Consider the following 19258-nt stretch of genomic DNA (forward strand, 5'->3'; position numbering starts at 1 on the left):
TGGGGATCAGCTAAACTCTTAATGGGATGCTAGGGCTCTACTAAAAATACCACACACACAAGGAGTGTTTATCTCAGCTCCCCAGGAGGAGGTGGGCATTGTCCCAGCCCAACCCCCACTCCCCTCCAAATCAGATGCCCTGCAGATTCACCCTGGGCATTTAAATGCCAGTGGGTGGTACAGAGGCCAGAGAGTCAGAAACCCTTTTTATAACATACAAGACGACTTCAAATACCAGGGCTGACAATCTGGAATTCTGGTGCCAAGTTTAAGAGCACTTTACTCAGAGTACAGAGAATCTTATTATGCTTTAATCTAATTCAGTGTCTAATCACAGGAAATGTCTAACATTGTCTCCCTCAGCCCCATCTGGACTGACACTACTCTGGTACCATTCTTAGCTACTCAAGGATCAATAACCAGATGGACCTCCTAGCATGATTATAAGAAGGCTATTCCACAGTACTACCTCTGAAAGTACATCCATGTGAAGTCTCTGCCCCTTACATAATTATACATCCAAAAGGACTTATATCTGAAACTGCTAGAGAAGAATCTAGACTGAGGTGCTATTTTTCTGTCTAAGCATTAAGGTTTCTCTGTAAAGGGTTTCCTTATACCCTAAAGTAACAACATTGGTCATACTTTAGAGGCTGCTCTCTAGGCCAGTCCTGAAAGCAAGAAACTAAAGTCTTCTTTCCCCATTGATTCTTATAATTAAAAACCAAGACTACTCCAGAGTTCTGTAAGGTATGCGGTAGACCTGGAGAACGGCTTCTGGGAGAGTTGGAAAGGAGGAAGATTTGCTGATTTAGGTCAAGAACACAAGCACAGAAAAAACAAAAATGGTTCTGTAATGTCTTCCCAGGAGATCAGCATCTACTTGGCAAAGTTTAGCCTTAATCTCTGAAAAGCTCATTCCAGGAGTGAAAATGGGGGAGAAGGATCTTAAATAAGTGACTTATACCTTTTATTCAACACCCCACCCATTCCAAAGGACACAAATGAAGTTAAAGAGAGCCTTCGCCATAAGATACTATCTTCGCCCCATACTGAGCTTTCTTGAATAAGGGGAAATAATCAGATCTCACAGAACGCACCTTGGAAATTCTGAGCCACATGTATTTAGCTTTCTTCTGATCAGTAATTCAGCAATTTGGCCTACATAAGCATCTTTTTTTTTTTTTTAATGAAAGAATTTACAAACCAAGGTTTAAAAAGTAGTAAATAGACTTAAGGTAAGGAGGCCAGAAAAATTATTTGACAGGTTAAAAAATCCTGGGAAGAAAGTGACACTAACGGAGGCTGCTGGAACATCACAGATACCAACAAATATTTCTTCTAACATCTAAAAACAGATGAGCAAAAAAAAAAAAAATACACAAATAATTTAAAATCACATCAACCAAAAATTAGGAGCCCTTTGATGTTGTCTTTACTTAGGATGTAGGTTCAGTACAAAATTATATTTCACGTACCCAGTACCAATTTCTAAAAATAAATAAGAATCTTTAAATATCTAAATTACACTAAAATACGTACTTGATAAAGTTCACGTCATTGATTCAGGAGCGTTTAGAAACCTACTCAAAGTGTTCATTTGCACTTACATATGATGCTAAATTATCAAATCTAGATTGAATGGTTTCTTGGCCAAGTACAGATTAGAAAATCACAAAATTGGGAAAGTAGAAAATAAAGCAGCCAGATCAGGTATCCTGACAACTACAAGAAGTGACAGCTGATAGCTTAACAGAAAGAGGGGAGAAAAACCACATAAAAGCAGATGAAGCTAGGATCTTTAAAAGGTAGGATTCACAATGTTTAGCACAGAATCTTTTAAAAAATGAGTAGACATATGAAAATGTACAAAAAAGTGACCCATAACCAGGAGATAAAAACAGTCAGTAAGTACAGACTCAATGATGACAAAGATTTTGGAAACAGCAAAAAACACCATTTGAAAAGCTATTATAAATACCCCTTGGAATTTAAAGAAAACTATGGAAATAATAAATGAACAGATGGGAAATATCAGAGAAACAGAAACAATGGAAAAGGTCCAGATGGAAATTCTAGAAGTAAAAAAAATAAAATTTAAAAATCCTTGAAATAAAAAATTCACTGGGTGGGCTTAACAACCAATGGAAAAGTTCAGTGAACTTGAAGATATGTTAATATAAATTATCTACATCAAAACACAAAAAGGCTGAAAAGAAAATGAAGAGATTCAGTTATCTGTAAAAAAGTATCAAGCAATCTAACTTCTATGTAACTGGAGTTCTAAATGGGGGTGCCTGGATGGCTCAGTCAGTTAAGCCTCCGATTCTCAACTTTGGCTCAGGTCATGGTCTCACAGTTTGTGGGTTCGAGCCCTGCATCGGGCTCCATGCTGACAGTGCGGAGCCTCCTTTGGATTCTCTCTCTCTCTCCCGCCCCCTCCCCTGGGCACACACTCTCTCTCAAAATAAATAAATAAACTTTAAAAAAGGAGGAGGAGGAGAAAGGAAGAAGAAAAGTAATAGGAGATGGAATGGGGCAGAAAAAAAATATTGAAGAAATATGAGCCAAAATTTTTCCAAACTTGATGAAAAAATACCAATCTGCAGATATAAGAAACTTAACAAACCCCAAGAAAATAACCAATGACATCCACATCTAGGCATATCACAGTTGAATTGCTGAAAATGAAAGGCAAAAGTAGCATACCAAGAGAGGGGAAATATATACAGGGAAATATACTCTAACCTTTCATCAGAAACAATGAAAGCTACAAGACAATAGGTCTTTTGTTAAAGAAAAATAAAATTTTATACCCATCAAAAATAGCCTGTTAAAAATGAAGGCAAAATAGAGACATTTTCAGGTAAACATAAGCTACAAGGATTTGTGACCAGCAAACCTATACTACAAGAAATATTAAGAGTTGTTTTTCAGGCTGATGGGAAAGTGGTACCAGAACTCAGACATGCAAGAAGGAATGAAGGACACTATAAATGGTAAGTATGTGGATGAATAAAAAGACTCCAATTTATTCATTTATTCAAGAAAACCGTTTGAAGCAAAAAAAAATTACTAATGTGTTATGAACTATATATGTAGAAGCAAAATATATGACATGAGGATGAAAACTGAAAAGAGGGTAACACAAGCAGATTGTCAGACTAGATAAAGAAGTGATAAGAAGATAGTGAATGAAGCCCAAAATAAGCAGAAGGAAGGAAACAGAGGCAAATGTAAGTATTAAAATTTTTTTTTAAAAAATAGATATTTTTAAAAAAAGATCAGGGGTTGGGGCACCTGGGTGGCTTAGTCAGTTAATCGTCTGACTTCAGCTCAGGTCATGATCTCACAGTTCGTGAGTTCGAGCCCTGCATCAGGCTCTGTGCTGAGAGCCTAGAGCCTGCATCAGATTCTGTGTCTCCCTCTCTTCTGATCCTCACCTCCTCACACTCTGTCTCTCTCTCCTTCAAAAATAAATAAACATTAAAAAAAAAAAAAAGATCAGGGGTGCCTGGGTGGCTCAGTCCATTAAGCGTCCGACTTCAGCTCAAGTCATGATCTCATGGTTTGTGAGTTTGAGCCCCATGTCAGGCTCTGTGCTCGGAGCCTGGAGCCTGCTTCAAGTTCTGCTTCTCCCTTTCTCTGCGCACCCCCTTCATGCTCTGTCTCTCTTAAAAATAAATAAACATTAAAAAAATGTTTTTAAAAAGATCAAAAGTTGGTTCCAAAGATCAGTAAAATTGATGAACTACTAGCTACACTATTTTTTCAAAATTTTTTTAGTGTTTTTATTTTATTTTTGACAGAGAGAGAGAGAGAGAGACAGAGACAGAGAGACAGAACATGAGCGGGGGAGGGGCAGAGAGAGAGAGGGAGACACAGAATCTGAAGCAGACTCCAGGCTCCGAGCTGTCAGCACAGAGCCTGATGAGGGGCTCGAACTCACAGACTGCGAGATCATGACCTGAGCTGAAGTCAGACGCTCAACCGACTGAGCCACCCAGGCGCCCCCTAGCTACACTATTTTTAAAGAATGCAACAAAGAAAGCAATTACCAATATGGAAAATGAAAGAGGGAGCACCACTACAGGTCCTACAAATATTAAAAGGAAAATGAGAATCTTGGGAACAACTTTATTCTAATACATTCTATAATTATCATGAAATGGACAAATTTGTTGAAAGCAAAACTGACAAAACTGACGAGACAAATTCTGAATAGCCTTATATCTGTTAAAGTAATTGAAATGATCATTTAAAACCTCTCTCTCTCTCTCTCTCTCTCTCTCTCTCTCACACACACACACACACACACACACACACACACACACCCCCTGTAGGCCTGGATGGCTTTGGTGGTGGTAAATGGTAAATTCTATCAAACATTTAAGGAAGACCTAATATTAGTGTCCCACAAACTTGTGCAGAAAATATGAGAACATTTTCCAGCTCATTTTATGAAGTAACATAATGCTGTACCAAAAACCAGACAAAGCCCTTACAGGAAACCTATAGAGCAATATGCCTCACGAACACAGATGCAAAAATTCTTAACAAAATACTTGAAAAGCAAATGCAAGTTTACCATTCTTTTAAAATCAATATGATTTGGGGGCACCTGGGTGGCTCAGTTAGTTGACCATCAGACTTCGGCTCAGGTCATGATCTCTCAGTTCATGAGTTTGAGCCCCACATCAGACTAGCTGCTGTCAGCCTGTCTGCCTGTCAGAGCCCTGCAAAGCCTACTTTAGGTCCTCTGTTCCCACCCCCCCCCCCGCTCTTCCCCCATTTGCACACTCTCTCTCTCAAAAAAAAATTTTTTTTAAAAAGGATAAAATCAATATGACTTACCATATTAACAGAATTAAAGAGAAAATATGACCATCTCCAGAGATGCAGAAAAAGTATTTGACAAAATTCAATTCCATTTCTGATAAAAACTCTCAGCAAACTAGGAACATTATGGTAACTTCAACCTGATAAAAAGCATCTACCAACACCTATACCTAACATCATACTTAATGTAAAAGACTGAATGTTTCTCCCTTGAGATCAAGAGCAAAGCAAAGAGGTCAGTTCTCACCACTTCTATCTCACATTGAACCAGAAGTCCTAGCCAGTGCAATGAAGGAAGAAAAAGAAATAAAAGGCATAAAACATTGGAAAGGAAGAAGTAAAACTGTCTTGACTCATAGACAACATAATTGTATACCTAACAGATCCTAAAGAATCTACAAAGAACAAATTTAATAAATGAACTCAATAAGGTCACATGACACAAAATCAATATACAAAAATCTATTGTATTTCTGTGTACTAGCAACAAAAATTTAAAATTTAAAGATTACTATTTACAGTAGCAAATGGCTGTTGTACTAAAAGACGTTCAAGTCCTCTACATCAAAAAGTACAAACCATCGTTGAGAGAAAGAAAACCTAAATAAATGGAAAGAGATACCACATTCATGGATCAAAGACCCAATATTGTTAAGATATCGGTTCTCCCCAATTTGACTCACAGATTCAAAGCAAACCCAATCACACTCCCAGCAGGAATTTTCGCAGAAACTGACAAGCTCATTCTCAAATGTTTGCAGAAACGCAAAGGATCTACAATAACCAAAGCAATTTTGAAAAGGAAGCTCAAAGATAGAGGACCTGCTTTTAAGACTTATTATAAAGCTACAGCATCAAGATAGTATGAATTAGCATAAACATAAATCAGTAGAACAGAAGAGTCCAGAAACAGAACCACGTATATATGCTCCATTAATCTACCATGGATTCAAAGCAATTCAATGAGGAAAGGAGAGACTTTTCAACAAAAAGTGGTAAACAACTGGACATCTAAAAGTAAAATAATGACTCTCAACTCCTACCTCATAACACATACAAAAATTAGTTAGAAGTAGACAGGAGACCTGAAAGTAAAAACTAAAATGATCACGCTTCTGGAATTAAAAGGAGACTATTTTCATGACCATGGGGAAGGGAAAGGCTTTTTGGTTTTGTTTTGTTTTTTTCTAAGTAGACACAGAAAGCACTAACCATAAAAGAAAATATTGATACACTGACTTCATCAAAATTTAAAACTTCTGTTCTTTGGAGCACCTGGGTGGCTCAGTCAGTTGAGCTTCCAACTTCGGCTCAGGTCATGATCTCATGGTCTGTGAGTTCAAGCCCCGCGTCGGGCTCTGTGCTGACAGCTCGGAGCCTGGAGCCTGCCTCGGATTCTGTGTCTCCCTCTCTCTGTGCCCCTCCACCACTTGCACTGTGCGCGCGTGTGTGTGTGTGTGTGTGTGTGTGCGCGCACGCATGCAAGTGTGTGTGTGTCAAATAATGAATAAACATTAAAAAAACCTTCTGCTCTTTGAATGAGCACTAAGAAAATGAGGAGCGCCTGGGTGGCGCAGTCGGTTAAGCGTCCGACTTCAGCCAGGTCACGATCTCGCGGTCCGGGAGTTCGAGCCCCGCGTCGGGCTCTGGGCTGATGGCTCAGAGCCTGGAGCCTGATTCCGATTCTGTGTCTCCCTCTCTCTCTGCCCCTCCCCCGTTCATGCTCTGTCTCTCTCTGTCCCAAAAATAAATAAACGTTGAAAAAAAACAATTAAAAAAAAAAAAGAAAATGAAATATTCTGGGAGCTAATATGTACGTATGTATGTTTAGTTATTTTTGAGAGTGAGACAGCACAGAGCCTGATGCAGGGCTCGAACCCACGAGCCATGACATCATGACCTGAGCTGAAGTCGGATGCTAAACCGACTGAGCCACGCAGGCACCCTTGGGAGCTAATATTTATAATAGACCAGGAGTGAATATTTATAGTATGTATATCTGACAAAGGACTTATATCCAGAATATATAAAGTATTTCTATATCCAATAAGATGATAAACAGCCCAATTTTTTAATTTAAAAAAGGGCATAAGATTTGAATAGACACTTATAGGATGATACATAAATAGTAAACACATGAAAAGATGTTCAATACCGATAGTTAACAAGGAATCAAAAATTAAAGCTACAATGAAATATTACTACACATCACATAGAATGGCTAAACTTAAAACGGTGGACAATAGCAAGTGTTGACAAAGATGCAGAATTCTCATACACTGCTGACAGAAGAATAAAATGGCCTTAACTACTTAGGGAGAATATCTCCAGTTTTCCTATAAAGTTAAACATATGTCTACTCTATGAACCAGCAATTCTATTCCCAAGTATTGACACAAAAGGAATGGAACGATGCCTATACAAAGCCTGTACATATAATATTCACAGCAGCTTTATTCATAATAGCCAAACACTGGAAACAACCAAAAAGTCCAACTACGGGTGATGGATAAACAAACTGCAGTATATTCATGCGGGAGAACATATCTCAACAATAAAAAGGAATGAAGTATGGAATATGTTCAGGGATGAATTTCAGAAACATCCTTGGTGAAGGAAGCCTTGCACAAAAGGGCATATGTTATATTACTCCATTTATTTCAAGTTCCAGAACAGGCCAGACAAATCTCTTGTGACACGCTGAAATAGGAGATGGGAGGTGGGTGATGGGGGATTGCCTGGGAAGGAACAGAGGGACCTTTCTGAGGCGATGGGAATGTTCCACACCTTCATGGGTGCTTTACGCGGTTTTCTGCATTGGTCAAAATTCAGCAAACTGTATATTTAAGATCTGTGCATTTTGCTATATGTAAACTACACTTAAATAAATAGGTAGTACCTGCATCATAGGGTTGTTGTTAAAAAAAAAAAGGGACAAAAACACAGGGAGAGGCACTGAGAGGCCAGAAGACACCTATACAACTCAGCAGGCCCTACAGAACATGCTGTATTGCACAGTCGATTTTCTGGACCACCAAGTCATGACAGAGGTGGAGGAGGGGGGAGAAATCTATTATTCAACCACTGAAAATGGTTGTTATTTAGTGAACACTGTTTGCCTGTAAGTTTCACCTGTGGAGCAGGCGATACCCCGAGCATGCCAGACAAAAGCACAATTATTGCTCATCGATTAAAAAGAACGCTAATCAGTCTGCCAAAGTTCCTTCTGTAAAAGTTACCACTAGCGGTTCTGCACTAATACAGATGGACAACTGCCCTGGTCTTGGCCTTTAATTAATGAAAAGGCGGAGTTAAGAGACATACTCAGGCCTCCTTGTGAGTAAGAGCTGTTCTGACTGCCTGCCTGCCTGCCTGCCAAGTTTGGGGAGCTCTCAACCCAAATCTTAGAAAACAGCCTTTTCAGGGAAGAAAACACCTACGCCTGGGCCACCACACATACTGAGCCTGAAACCTATAGCTGTGGTCTCCATGGTTTCTGCTCTCTTTGGCGGTGGAGGTCTGACTTGTAGTGATCTCAGCCACATCAACTCTGCATTTAAAAGAACCAAAATTGGGGGCGCCTGGGTGGCTCAATTGGTAGAGCATGTTATTCTTGATCTCAGAGTCCTAAGTTCAAGCCCCACACTCGGTGTGGAGCCTACTTTAAAAAATTAAAAATAGGGGTGCTTGGGTGGCTCAGTCAGTTAAGCTTCCAATTTCGGCTCAGGTCACGATCTCACGTTCACAAGTTCAAGCCCCGCATCGGGCTCTGTGCTGACAGCTCATAGCTTCAGATTCCTTCTTCAGATTCCGTGTCTCCCTCTCTCTCTGCTCTTCCCCACTCATGCTCTCTCTCTCTCTCAAAAATAAATAAATATTTTTTTTAAAGTGTAATAAGAGAACCAAAACTATGCTGTTTTGGCTATTAACCAGCCTCCAGAGCCAAGTGGGGGGAAAGAAGAAGGACTTAGGCCCTAGGGTCCTCAGAATTCTTTTGAGGAGTCTTATATTTGATGCCTTATCATCATCTGCCATGACGATGCAGAGCTAAGAAAGTCTTGTTTTGTTTCCCCAAATCATGCAAACACTTGCCTGTGAGGCCCTGGCCCTGGGGTAGTTGGAAGTCAAGAACCAGGGCTTACTGTCTGCATGAGCCTGGTCTTTCTGGACCACAGGTGTAGAGAACTGGAATCATCATCATCATCATCATCATCATCATCATCATCATCTTGGATCAAAGACACTCGTCCCTGCTCCATGCACGGTTCCTCTTTTAAAGTAATGTAATAAATACCCATGAATTCACCTGAGGCAGCTACTCTCCTGAATCATGTCCATCATTCCCTTGCTAAGGCTTTCCTGACCTGGCCAATGAAAACAAGGCAGGGAGAAAATTCCCTAAAGCTCTCCCACCACCTCCCTTTGTGTAACACAGACTCAACCCAGGATACAGGAAGGCCAGAGGCGGTACCCACAGGACTGGTTGCCCACCGAGATTATGAAACCGCTTCCCTGAATGGAATTCCTTTCCAATTTGTGAGCCTGATTTATTTTCTTCAGTAAGAGAAAAGATGTAAGTCCCTTTGAGCAAAGTATGCCTGATATATATCACAATATTTATTTTTGGTAGAGTAATGGATCAGTCTTCAGGGAAAGCTAGAGAAAAAGCATTTCTTGAGCTTGGATGTAAATCAGTCACTCCAAAAACCGCAGGGGAATCTATATTCTTACCCCTCTGCTAACTACAGTGTGAACTACACAGCTGACTTTTAAAAGTCATTGTTTCTAGACCTAACACTAACGACAGAGGTAAGGATGTGAGTCCCAACAAACAACTGCTCCTGAAATGTCTGCACCTAATTCCCCCAAATGATAGTGCAATGCAAAATAAGAGATCCAGCCGACCTGTGGGTGTGAAGTTGTCCACCTGGTGGGGACAAGGTCTAAGCTTTACACACAGTACTCCATTCCAAGGAAGAAGGATGAGGCGTGGCTGGGCTTAGGATGTAAGGGTCTCCCAAAGGACCTGTCCAGTTACTATGGGCCAGACTTCCTATCTACATGAAATGTATCATAGAGCAGGACAAGAGTGAAACTGAAGGACAGGGAGAAGAAAAGATCTTCAATGAATCTGCAACTTAAACAGAGCTCTTCAAAGGAAAGAGTATTCCTAATATTAATTACCCTGAACATCTCACAGGCTCAGATTCACATGCTACAAAGAACACAAAGCCCTTTAATTTTCCTACCCCTCCATGGCCCTAGTGGTGATAAATCAGATATACAGGGAAACCACACATGACTAACGAACCAGCCCATTAATGGCGAGCAAAGATCATTTGCCAAGATGACTTATTCAGACATAGTCACATATCATAACCAGCGATATCCTGGAGGCTTAACGCAGCAGGCATAGAAAGCAAGAGCTGGGGTCCTCCCTGCCAAGTTTCAGGCACTCCAGGGCAACTCGGGCATCCTCCAGATGCCTGCTATCCAGGCATGAAAAGACTTTATTCATGGCTGCCACCTCCCCACTCTCTTCAAGGTAGACTACTTGCACTTGGAAAATTACTGCAACTTCTAAAAGGCCTCTTGGGTCACGGAGCTGCTAAGTCCCCAGCCTTGCCATGGCCCCTACGCTGACACTCTTAGAATTGCAGGTACCCTCAGGAAGAAGACCCAACTTTTGCCACCAGCAACTTTAACTGTTAGTTTATAGATCTCTGCTGTAGCCACTCATTTAAGTAACTGAGTTCCAACTAGGTGTCAGACCCTATTCTAGGTGCTTGGGCAGATCCATAAACAAAACAGTAAACAGGCGGGAGTGAGGGAAAGACAAGGGTCCCTTAAATGCCAGTCCCTTTGTTTTACCAGGAAAACAGGTCCAGTGATAGACAGGAGTTTTTCTTTGAGGTCAGAATTGATGGCATGACTAGGTCTTGAACCCAGGCTGGATTCTTAGCAGGACCGCCACATTCGGTGGTGCATAAGGGGACTGGACAGAGAGGATGGGGATGAAATTCAACCCATGTTCTGCCTATGGACCAGGGGAAGCTCCATTCTAATACTACATTCTCGCTGTCTCAGACTTCCCAGTTCCCTTTAACAAAAGCCCCCTAAACTGGAAGGGACAACTGAGGTTCCCCAGATTGGCAACCAACCATCAGCAGCAGGACCCAGGAGAGTGTGAACCCTTTCACTGAGATGTAACCCTGACAAGCTACACACCCCCCCAGCGCTTGTTATGAGTGAGAAAATCTGTTGAACTCGAATCTGTAAGGAATCCACCAATGGCAAAGCTCCCCTATAATTAATGATTATGACAATAATTTCCTATATCATCTTCAGATCTGGAAGAGAAGGCTGCTAGCAAGCTGTTTTACATTCTCGCCAACTCCTTTACTCCTCATGATCCCAGGCTGAGGAGTTGTCACTGTTCAATCCCATCTCTAAAGTCCCATCTGGGGGCGCTGGGGTATCCAACTCTTGATTTGGGCTGTCACGATCTGATAGGTTGTGAGATCGAGCCCAGCGTGGGAGCTTGCTTTATCTATTCTTGACTAAGTGCCAGGGATGCAACAGTGAATACCACCACAATCGTCAACAACAGCACGCCATTGTCACCTCATGGAACTAACTAGCACATTGCAAACAGAGCTGGGAAAAGCCCAACTGCTAAGGAGTCCCTGACCAGACTGGCAGTCTACTTAGGGACTGCGTCTGGAAGCAAGGGTGTATGCGACACTCCCTCACTCCATTTTACAGAAGGAAAATTAAGGTCCAGGAATGAGAGCAGGTAGCTTGCCCAAAGTCAGATGTTGACAGTTGAACTGTCATTCACATTCTCTGGGTCCCCCCTTTCCACCACATTGCCTCCTGCAAGGTTCCATGGCTGCAGAGTGAAGAAAAATCGTTGGTTCTATGGACAGATTGTTTCCTGATGTACGTACACACCCAGAACATGTGGCTTCAACCCATCTTATCAGCACAGGCCCCATGGCCATGTTCATCTCTCAAACCAGAAGTTTATAAATATACTTCATTGATCTAGAGCGTGGGTGTCCAGTCTTCATTCACTCTCATTTATCACCCTCTCTGTGTCTCTCTTGACGTTTACTTTCACTTTAAAAACCTCGTCTTATAAGAACAGAGCCCTTTTTATCTGATACTAGCTCCCCCTCTGCTCCTGGGGTCTAATCAATCCATGTCTGGAAATAAACAAGCCAGAGAGGGAAGCACCAGTCCCTCTTACGAAAACAGGCACCTTTCTAAAATGATCTATCCCTGGGCATGGCACAGATAGAAATTTAAATGAGAAGGAAATAAAGACATCCTCCAGCCATAGTCCTATGCATTCCCTATCAGGCAGGACCCCGGGGAAGGTAGCTCTGTGTTAACAGCTAACCCAAAGACTCGGCCCCACATTTTCCAGGTCGTTGGGAGGGGCGGGGGTCCAAACTCAAGAAGCCTGAAGAGACAGCAGGCTTCAACATATTCTAGTGTATCTGGTTCAGCCTCCTCTGTTCTGAGGGGCTTAAGGTCTTCAGGAGAGTAAGAGAGGGCTCACTGAACACCAACTGCAGGTACATGCAAGCGGGCCTCCAGCTGCTACCAGGGGTGCTCAGAGATGCCAGTCTGAACGATCCAGACATCTGGCAACCAACACAAACCTTCGCCCGTCATGTTATTTTACACCCACCTGCAGAGCAGAGTCTCCACACCTCCCACCACCCCCCAGCTGCTGCAGCCTGCAGCCTCTGCCGGCAAGGGAAGCTGTCTCTGTATGTAGAGGGGCAGAACCAAGTCCCCACTAGCCAGCACCCCCTTCCTACCATGGCTCCCGGCCCCAGGCTTTCAGAAATAGGTCACATATCTAGATGCAAATGCAGAAAGCACCTCTTCTGATGAGGACAGCAGTTAATTCTTCATTCTTTGGGGGAGGCTTCTGAAAATCTGATGGCAGCACGGGACACCCCCACGAAAAACTGCATGCGTGTAGTTTATATGTAATGTCACTGGGAGTTACTGCTCTCCAGGGAGGTGTAAAAAGGCAGAAAGGGCTAATGTGCTCAGAGCTGGCTTCAAGAAAGGGAGCTGCGGGTGGTTCACATAAGTAGTCAACGGCACACTTCTTAACCAAAAAGGGGGAAATGATGTCTCTTCCTTAGCTCCTGCAAGTTCCAGCCTTCAATTAACGTTTGAGATTTCAACAAGAATTTGAAAACTGAGAGCGCGCACGCACGCATGCACACACACACACACACACACACACACACACACACACCAAGGACTCATCTTTGTGGCTTTCTATCTTGACGTCATAAAATGTCCTGTGACTGCTAGTTAAGATAGTCTCCAAACGGGGCTTATCTTGGAAGGGCTGAGTACCAACAGAGGTAAGAAGTGTGGGAGAGGTGGACAATGCGATGGAGGACAGTCCAGACACGGAGAAAGGAACAGCTAAGTTCTCCACTGGCTCTGAGCAGATCCCGGCAGGGCAGGTCCTGACCCTTGCTGCCGGCTCCCCCTGGAAATCAGACCTGCTGACTCCTTTGCAGCAAACAAAAAGTCCAGACAGAAACAGTCCTTTCCTTCTGGGTCCATCCATGGCATGGGGAGGGCCAAGGCGGGGGTGTGGGGGAAGCATCCTCTCATTTCTAGGGAGGAGACCCTGGCCCACTGCTTGCCCATAGCCCCCTCGTGGCCTGGGGGTGTCACTGCAGCCCCCTCTGCATTGCTGGGCAAAAACCTCAGGCAGGCAGCTGTAACAGTGGTACAGCTGAGTGTTTAGTTACCAGTGGCGGCTTGGCAACAATCTTCAAGCCACGGCGAGGCTGCGTTTGCTTTTGGTTTCTTAAGCTGAGACCAAGACTCATACTCAAAGTGATCCTTCTAAACCCCTCCCTCCCACAATCCCTACAGGGAACAAGTCCAAGACCCGCTTCATTAGGCCAATCACCTCAGAGCTTCTGTAACATTACCACCACCCTATTGATCATTCCTTCCTGCATCACGTGCTATTATGTACAACTGTTCCCAAGCTCAACAGAAATAGTTAGCAAGAATCCACAACACTTTCCGGCTTGATTACAAAATACTTTCAGGACACCAGATACACCCCCAAATCCTGGATTTCCAGGTAGCAGATCCTACAGGGGTTTAGGGAAAGTCAGGACTTACGGACACACAGTGAGAAAGAAAGTGGCTCTTGGCCCTGTGCAAGCAGAGAGGGTGTCCATTAACGAACCTAACTAGCAACTCCACAAAGGGACAGAGCCCACCTGGGCTGGGGACTTGACCGGAAGGACCAGAGTCCGGGAGTAGGGCAGAGTCTATCCAGCGTTTCAGCTACTGTCAGGGATGGGGATGATGAACTGAACCCAGCAGTGGGAAAGTGCCCACTAAGGAGAAAGTGGAAAGTTTGGGAGGAGAGAGGACGGTGCAGTGTGCCAGGAGGGCCTAAAGTAGTGAGTGGTCCAGGGACCAGAAGTGACTGGGGCCAGGGGAAACGGATGGAAGCACAGAGAGTCTTCCTTTTCCGAAGAAGGGGAGTCCTTACCTCCTTGATTTTCTCCCGCTGGGCTCGAACTAGGCTCTGGGGCTCCTTACTCTCATCCGCCCTAGTCCCCAGGACCGGGTGCCGGAGGCGGCTCTGGAACGCGTGGAAGTCAAAGCTAAACGGAATGCTCGGCTCCTGGGGTCTGAGGGCCGCGCTGCCGCTGCTCCGGGCCGCCGTGGCCATTTCGCGCGTCCCGGTGGGGTGGGTGCGCCGCAGCCACCCTTTCCGGCGCCGGGCATTGGCTTGGCTGCTGGCGTCGTCCTCACCCGGGGCTGGCACGGCGGGGGCCGGGTTGGGAGGCGACTCCTGCTCGCGGGCCAGGGGGTGGCCGGCGACTTCGGCCACCACCTCCAGGCCGGGCTGCTGGGTCCGGGGGGCCAGGAAGAGGCGCTTGAGGCGAGAGGAGTTGGGCAGCAGGAAGAGCGCCCCGAAGCACAGGGTGACGAGGCCCGAGAGGAAGAGAAGGAAGAGGAACTTCTGCGGCAGCCGCAGCCCCCACGGGGAGGCCGGGACGAAGACGGGCACTTTCCTCATGAGCATCGTGGCCTGGCGCGGGGCTGGGGCCGGTCAGCTCCGGCCGGGCCCCCCCACCCCGAGGCCCTCGGAGGGCAGGCACTGGCCGGCAGGGGGTTTGGCGCGGGGAGGTCGTCGAGGGGCGCCGCCCGGGGTGGGGGTCCCTGAGAGTTTCGCCGCTTCGGGGGCCGCCCCTGAAGTTCAAGGAGTTTGGGGGCGCGTCCCCCCGCGCCGAGGCGGGGGCGCAAGGGCCTCGGCGGGGCCCGGGCGCGCCGGGCGGCACGGCTCGGGGCCCGGGCCCGCAGGGGTCGGCCGCGCGCCACAGCCTTCGCTCCGGCCGCCGCGGAGCCCCTCCTCGCAGCGGCCGGAGCCCGCGGGGCCCGCTCCTTCCCGCGCTGCGGCCGCCGCCGGGGCCGTCACATGCCGTCCTCGGCGCCCAGGCTGTCCGCGCGGAGGGGCGCCCGCAGGCCTCGTCCCCGCGCCGCGCCGCCCGCAGCCCCTCGGCCCAAAGTTTCAGCCTCAGAAGCAGTTTCCAGAAGGGGCCGGCTCAGGGGGCGAGGCGGTGGCGGGGCTGGCGTGTCAGCGCCGCTGAGAGAGCGCGCCGACCCGGCCGGGTCGTGACAGCTCCCGGCTCGGCTATCGGGACACGTCCACAACTTTGCTCCGCCGCGGAGCGGACGCCGGGCAGCGGGAGCGGGCACTTCTGAGCCCCCAGGGCAGAGGGCTTCCTGGGCCCCCGGGAGCAGAGGGACGCCCGAGCCGCGCGGTCCGGCGCCGGGCGCAGTCCGCCGTCCGCGACCAGCCGCGGCGGGGCGGCTGCAGCTGCGCCCGGGAGTGCGGACTCCCGCCCCGCCAACTCGCTGGGGCTCGGCGACCCGCTGGGATCACCTGTTCCCGGCCCCCGCCGGCCCCGCGGAGCGCGCAGCCCCGGTTGCACCTCTCCCGCTGCAGCTGGCGTCCTCGCAGCGGCCGCTCCAGACGGGCCGCTGCCTCCGCAGACTGAGCCGCCGCCGCCGCCGCCGCCGCCGAGCCTGCGCCCCACACGCGCGCACACCCGCCCGGACGCCTCCGCCGCCGCCGCAGCTCGGGCTTTCACTGAGACAGCGCCCGCGGCCCCGCCTCCCTCCGGGCCACGCCCTCGGGCCACGCCCACTGCGCGCGCCCCGCGGTCCACCTCCGCCGCGGCGCCGCAGCCAGGCCAATGGCCTCGCGTCTGGGGGTAGGGAGCGCGGGGCCTAAGCGCGGGTGGGGAGAGGCGAAGGGACTCCAGGCCACGCCCCCTCCCTCAAGTGGCCAGCGCCGCGCACACTCCCCCCATCCCACCAGCACCAATGGTCCAGCTGCGCGGAGTTGGCGCGGGCGGGGGTGGAGAGCGGAGCGAGGTCATTGGCTGCCTCGGAGGGATCCCCGCTGGGCTGCAGTCGCCCATTGGTTAGTGGCCAGCGTTCGCTGGACTGGGGGCGACCGAGACCCCCCCCCTTGCCGCCCCCGCCCGCGCCGCTCCTGTTGTTGGTCTGCGGGTGGGGGCCGGAGACCCGGCCAGGCTGAAGGGCTCTGGCCGTCATTTGGTAGCAGCTTTCGCCCCTCGGTGCCAGTCCAGGATTGACAGGGAGCTGAGGGCCTGCCCAGGGGTCCCCAGAGCTCCCGCAGGAGCCCTGGTGGTGCTGCTGTGGCAGGCTCTGAGGAAGGGGTGGCCGGGGCCAAGCCGGGGAGCTGTGGCCGCGGTGGGGCCAGCCTAAGGCAGCGTTTCCACTGGCCCCCGCCCCCCGCAGACCACTGCTCTGCCTTTCTTTTCCCAGAGCCCCAAGGGCTGGGGCCCCTAGCTGGGGGAGGGAGACATGCGATGGGAGCGCAGAGGAGAACCCTCGTCGTGTGTAGAGACCACACATACGTGACATGCGAACCTAGATGCCTGCGTGTGTTTATGTGCACATGTGTGCTCCTACGCATAAATACATATGCACTCAGGGATTGCCTGTGAGTATTCGCACACAAGCACACATTTAATTTAGGTATGAATACCAAGTGATTATACCAGAGCAAAGATAGACATCCATACATATTAGTACTAATATTGACGTGTGCACACACATATCCACTGACTCACAGCAGACAGGCCCCAAACCATGCACCTGTACACGCTGCCAGGCATATATTCCCAGACACGTGTGTCTCGACCCGAGGGCCCTCACACCTTCCTCCTTGGACTTGAGTCTCTCTGTGCTTTCCTTCCTGTTAAACTCAACCCAGGGCAAAGCAACATTGTGCTGTGTGGGTCTTTCATGCAAAACACTTTATAGAGACAAATAACAGCAGAGGGAGAGACAAATTAAGAGGTGTAATAGGCAAGAGGGAAAATATCTGCTTTCAGCTGCAATTTAAAATGAAATGCAGCATTGACGAGACAGAAAATACTGCAGGGAGGCCTTTACTGATGGAAGAAGCGGCCCAGGCGGGCTCTCACCTCGTAAATCTTGCTTCTTCCCTGAGGCCTGCTAGGATGGGCCACTGAGGCTCAGACATCCTTCTACCTCGGGCAGGCCACTGACAGCAAACCCTCCCCTGATATTTAAATACCCTCGGCATGTAAATTTCTTTCCATTGAAAGTAAAAGACTGCTCTGGGTAACAGGTGCATATATGTTCGTCACTGGAGATGAATAGTCCCCCCAACCCAAATCCCACAAGTTCTACCTAGATTAAATGTAAAATTCTAATTCGGATGTTTCAATCCCTCATGAGTTTGACTGGCAGGAGTCAGCTCCCTGGAACCAGCTGTGAGCATCAGAGACAAACATGTGATCCACTTAGATTCAGGAGCCCAGACACCTGGCCTGGCCTGTTCCCATTTCCAGTGCCCAAGCATCCCTTCACTGGGTCCCATCTCGGGAAGAAGCGGGCTTGTCTTTGGAGAACCAGGAGCCCAGCGTTGAGAGTGTAAGGGGAATCACTGTTCAGTCCCCTGAGGAGGTAGAATCCAGGGGAAGGCGGGGGGGGGGGGGGGCAGGGGAAGCAAGGCTGAGTCTTAGGAGGGTATGTCTGTTTGAACTGGATACTCAGTGGGATTGCGATACCTGTTTCCACCTCTCACACATTGGTGGGCCAGGGTAGAAAGTGGGGCTGCAACAAAACCAGCACATTCCACAGATCCAGGGTACAAAACCCAGAGCACAGAGAGGACCACTCCATCTGATTGATGTCGTGTTGGTGGTTACACTGAGTTGCTGACCTTTTACACTCTCCCTAGAGAGCTCACTGAAACCCTGCAGGTCCCCATCCCAGCCTCCGTGGACCTCACACACATCATGACTCTTTCGTCATTTCGTCACTTGGTTCTGCTATTGATATGCTGTCGCACGGCAGATACTTCCTCACGACAGGGACCATGGCTTGTTCACCTCTCTAACTGCCCTAGTCTTAATTACAATGCCTTGCACCTGTGCGCTGTGTTTGTTGAGTAACCAATGGATAAATGAGTGAGTGGATGCCCATTCCACAGAGGACGAAACTGAGCCTCGGGGAAGGGAATAATAATGAACTAACATTCTCTGTGTTCTCAATGCATGTTACTTCACTTACTTTTCAGAACACGCTTAGGTGGTGCATTTTATTGCTAGTCTCATTTTATAGATAAGAAGACTAAGGCTAGAGAGAGTTAAGATAGGTTAACAAGTATCTTTCTCAGTTTAATGTAGAAACTCAAATGGGGCTGGTAGCAGAGCTAAATAGCCCTTTAAAGAATCCATTCTGACAACAAACATTTATTGAAATTAGATGCTAGGTATTTCACTAGTCTCGGGTTGGACACAGAGATGAACAAAGCATGGTTCCTGTCATTCCGTAAAGAACTATTTCTTGAACACCTACAATTACCAGGGACGGAGGGGCTGGAGAAAATAGCCGTGAATAAGGTAGGTGTGAAGCCTATCTTCAGGAAGCTTCTTGTCTAAAAGGCAACAGGGACCAATCCAGCCCGTCAGGAAGGGAGCCACGGGGAACTGGTCTATGTGCTTCATATCTCATTCTATCAGGCCCTCGTGACGACTCTCTCTGAAGTAGGCCCTGAGATCCCAGTTTAGCAGATAGACAAACCAAGGCTCAGGCGCGCGACACGACTTGTCCAGAGTCACACAGGGATTGATTTGCAAATATAAGAGAAAACCAGATTCATGTGCTCCCAGAATCTATGCTCCTTGTGTTAATAATATTAATAATAACTAAGATCAATGGGGCATTCGCTATGTGCCAAGCTCTTATAAAAGCATGTTATAGAAGCTCACTTATTTGATCCTTACACCCATCCCATGAGACAATTTACAGAAGAGGAAACGAAAGCACCGAGATGTTA

The 19258-nt window shown here is 47.4% G+C and overlaps 1 protein-coding gene across 2 annotated transcripts in view; it reads right to left on the minus strand.

Annotated features, from left to right (window-relative positions):
• Nucleotides 1-15127, minus strand: part of MAN1C1 (mannosidase alpha class 1C member 1) — a 141042-nt gene extending 125915 nt beyond the window's left edge. For both annotated transcript variants that reach the window (XM_047083490.1, XM_047083489.1), the window contains exon 1: nucleotides 14399-15127. In XM_047083490.1, the coding sequence (XP_046939446.1) occupies nucleotides 14399-14938 (540 nt within the window). In that variant the 5' untranslated portion in view covers nucleotides 14939-15127. The remainder of the gene's footprint in view (nucleotides 1-14398) is intronic.
• Nucleotides 15128-19258: the final 4131 nt, after the last annotated feature.

This window comes from Lynx rufus, unplaced genomic scaffold (assembly GCF_022079265.1).
Source record: "Lynx rufus isolate CCGP_SWC_20201006 ecotype Redwood Valley unplaced genomic scaffold, mLynRuf1.p SCAF_2, whole genome shotgun sequence".
NCBI classification, from domain to species: domain Eukaryota; kingdom Metazoa; phylum Chordata; class Mammalia; order Carnivora; family Felidae; genus Lynx; species Lynx rufus.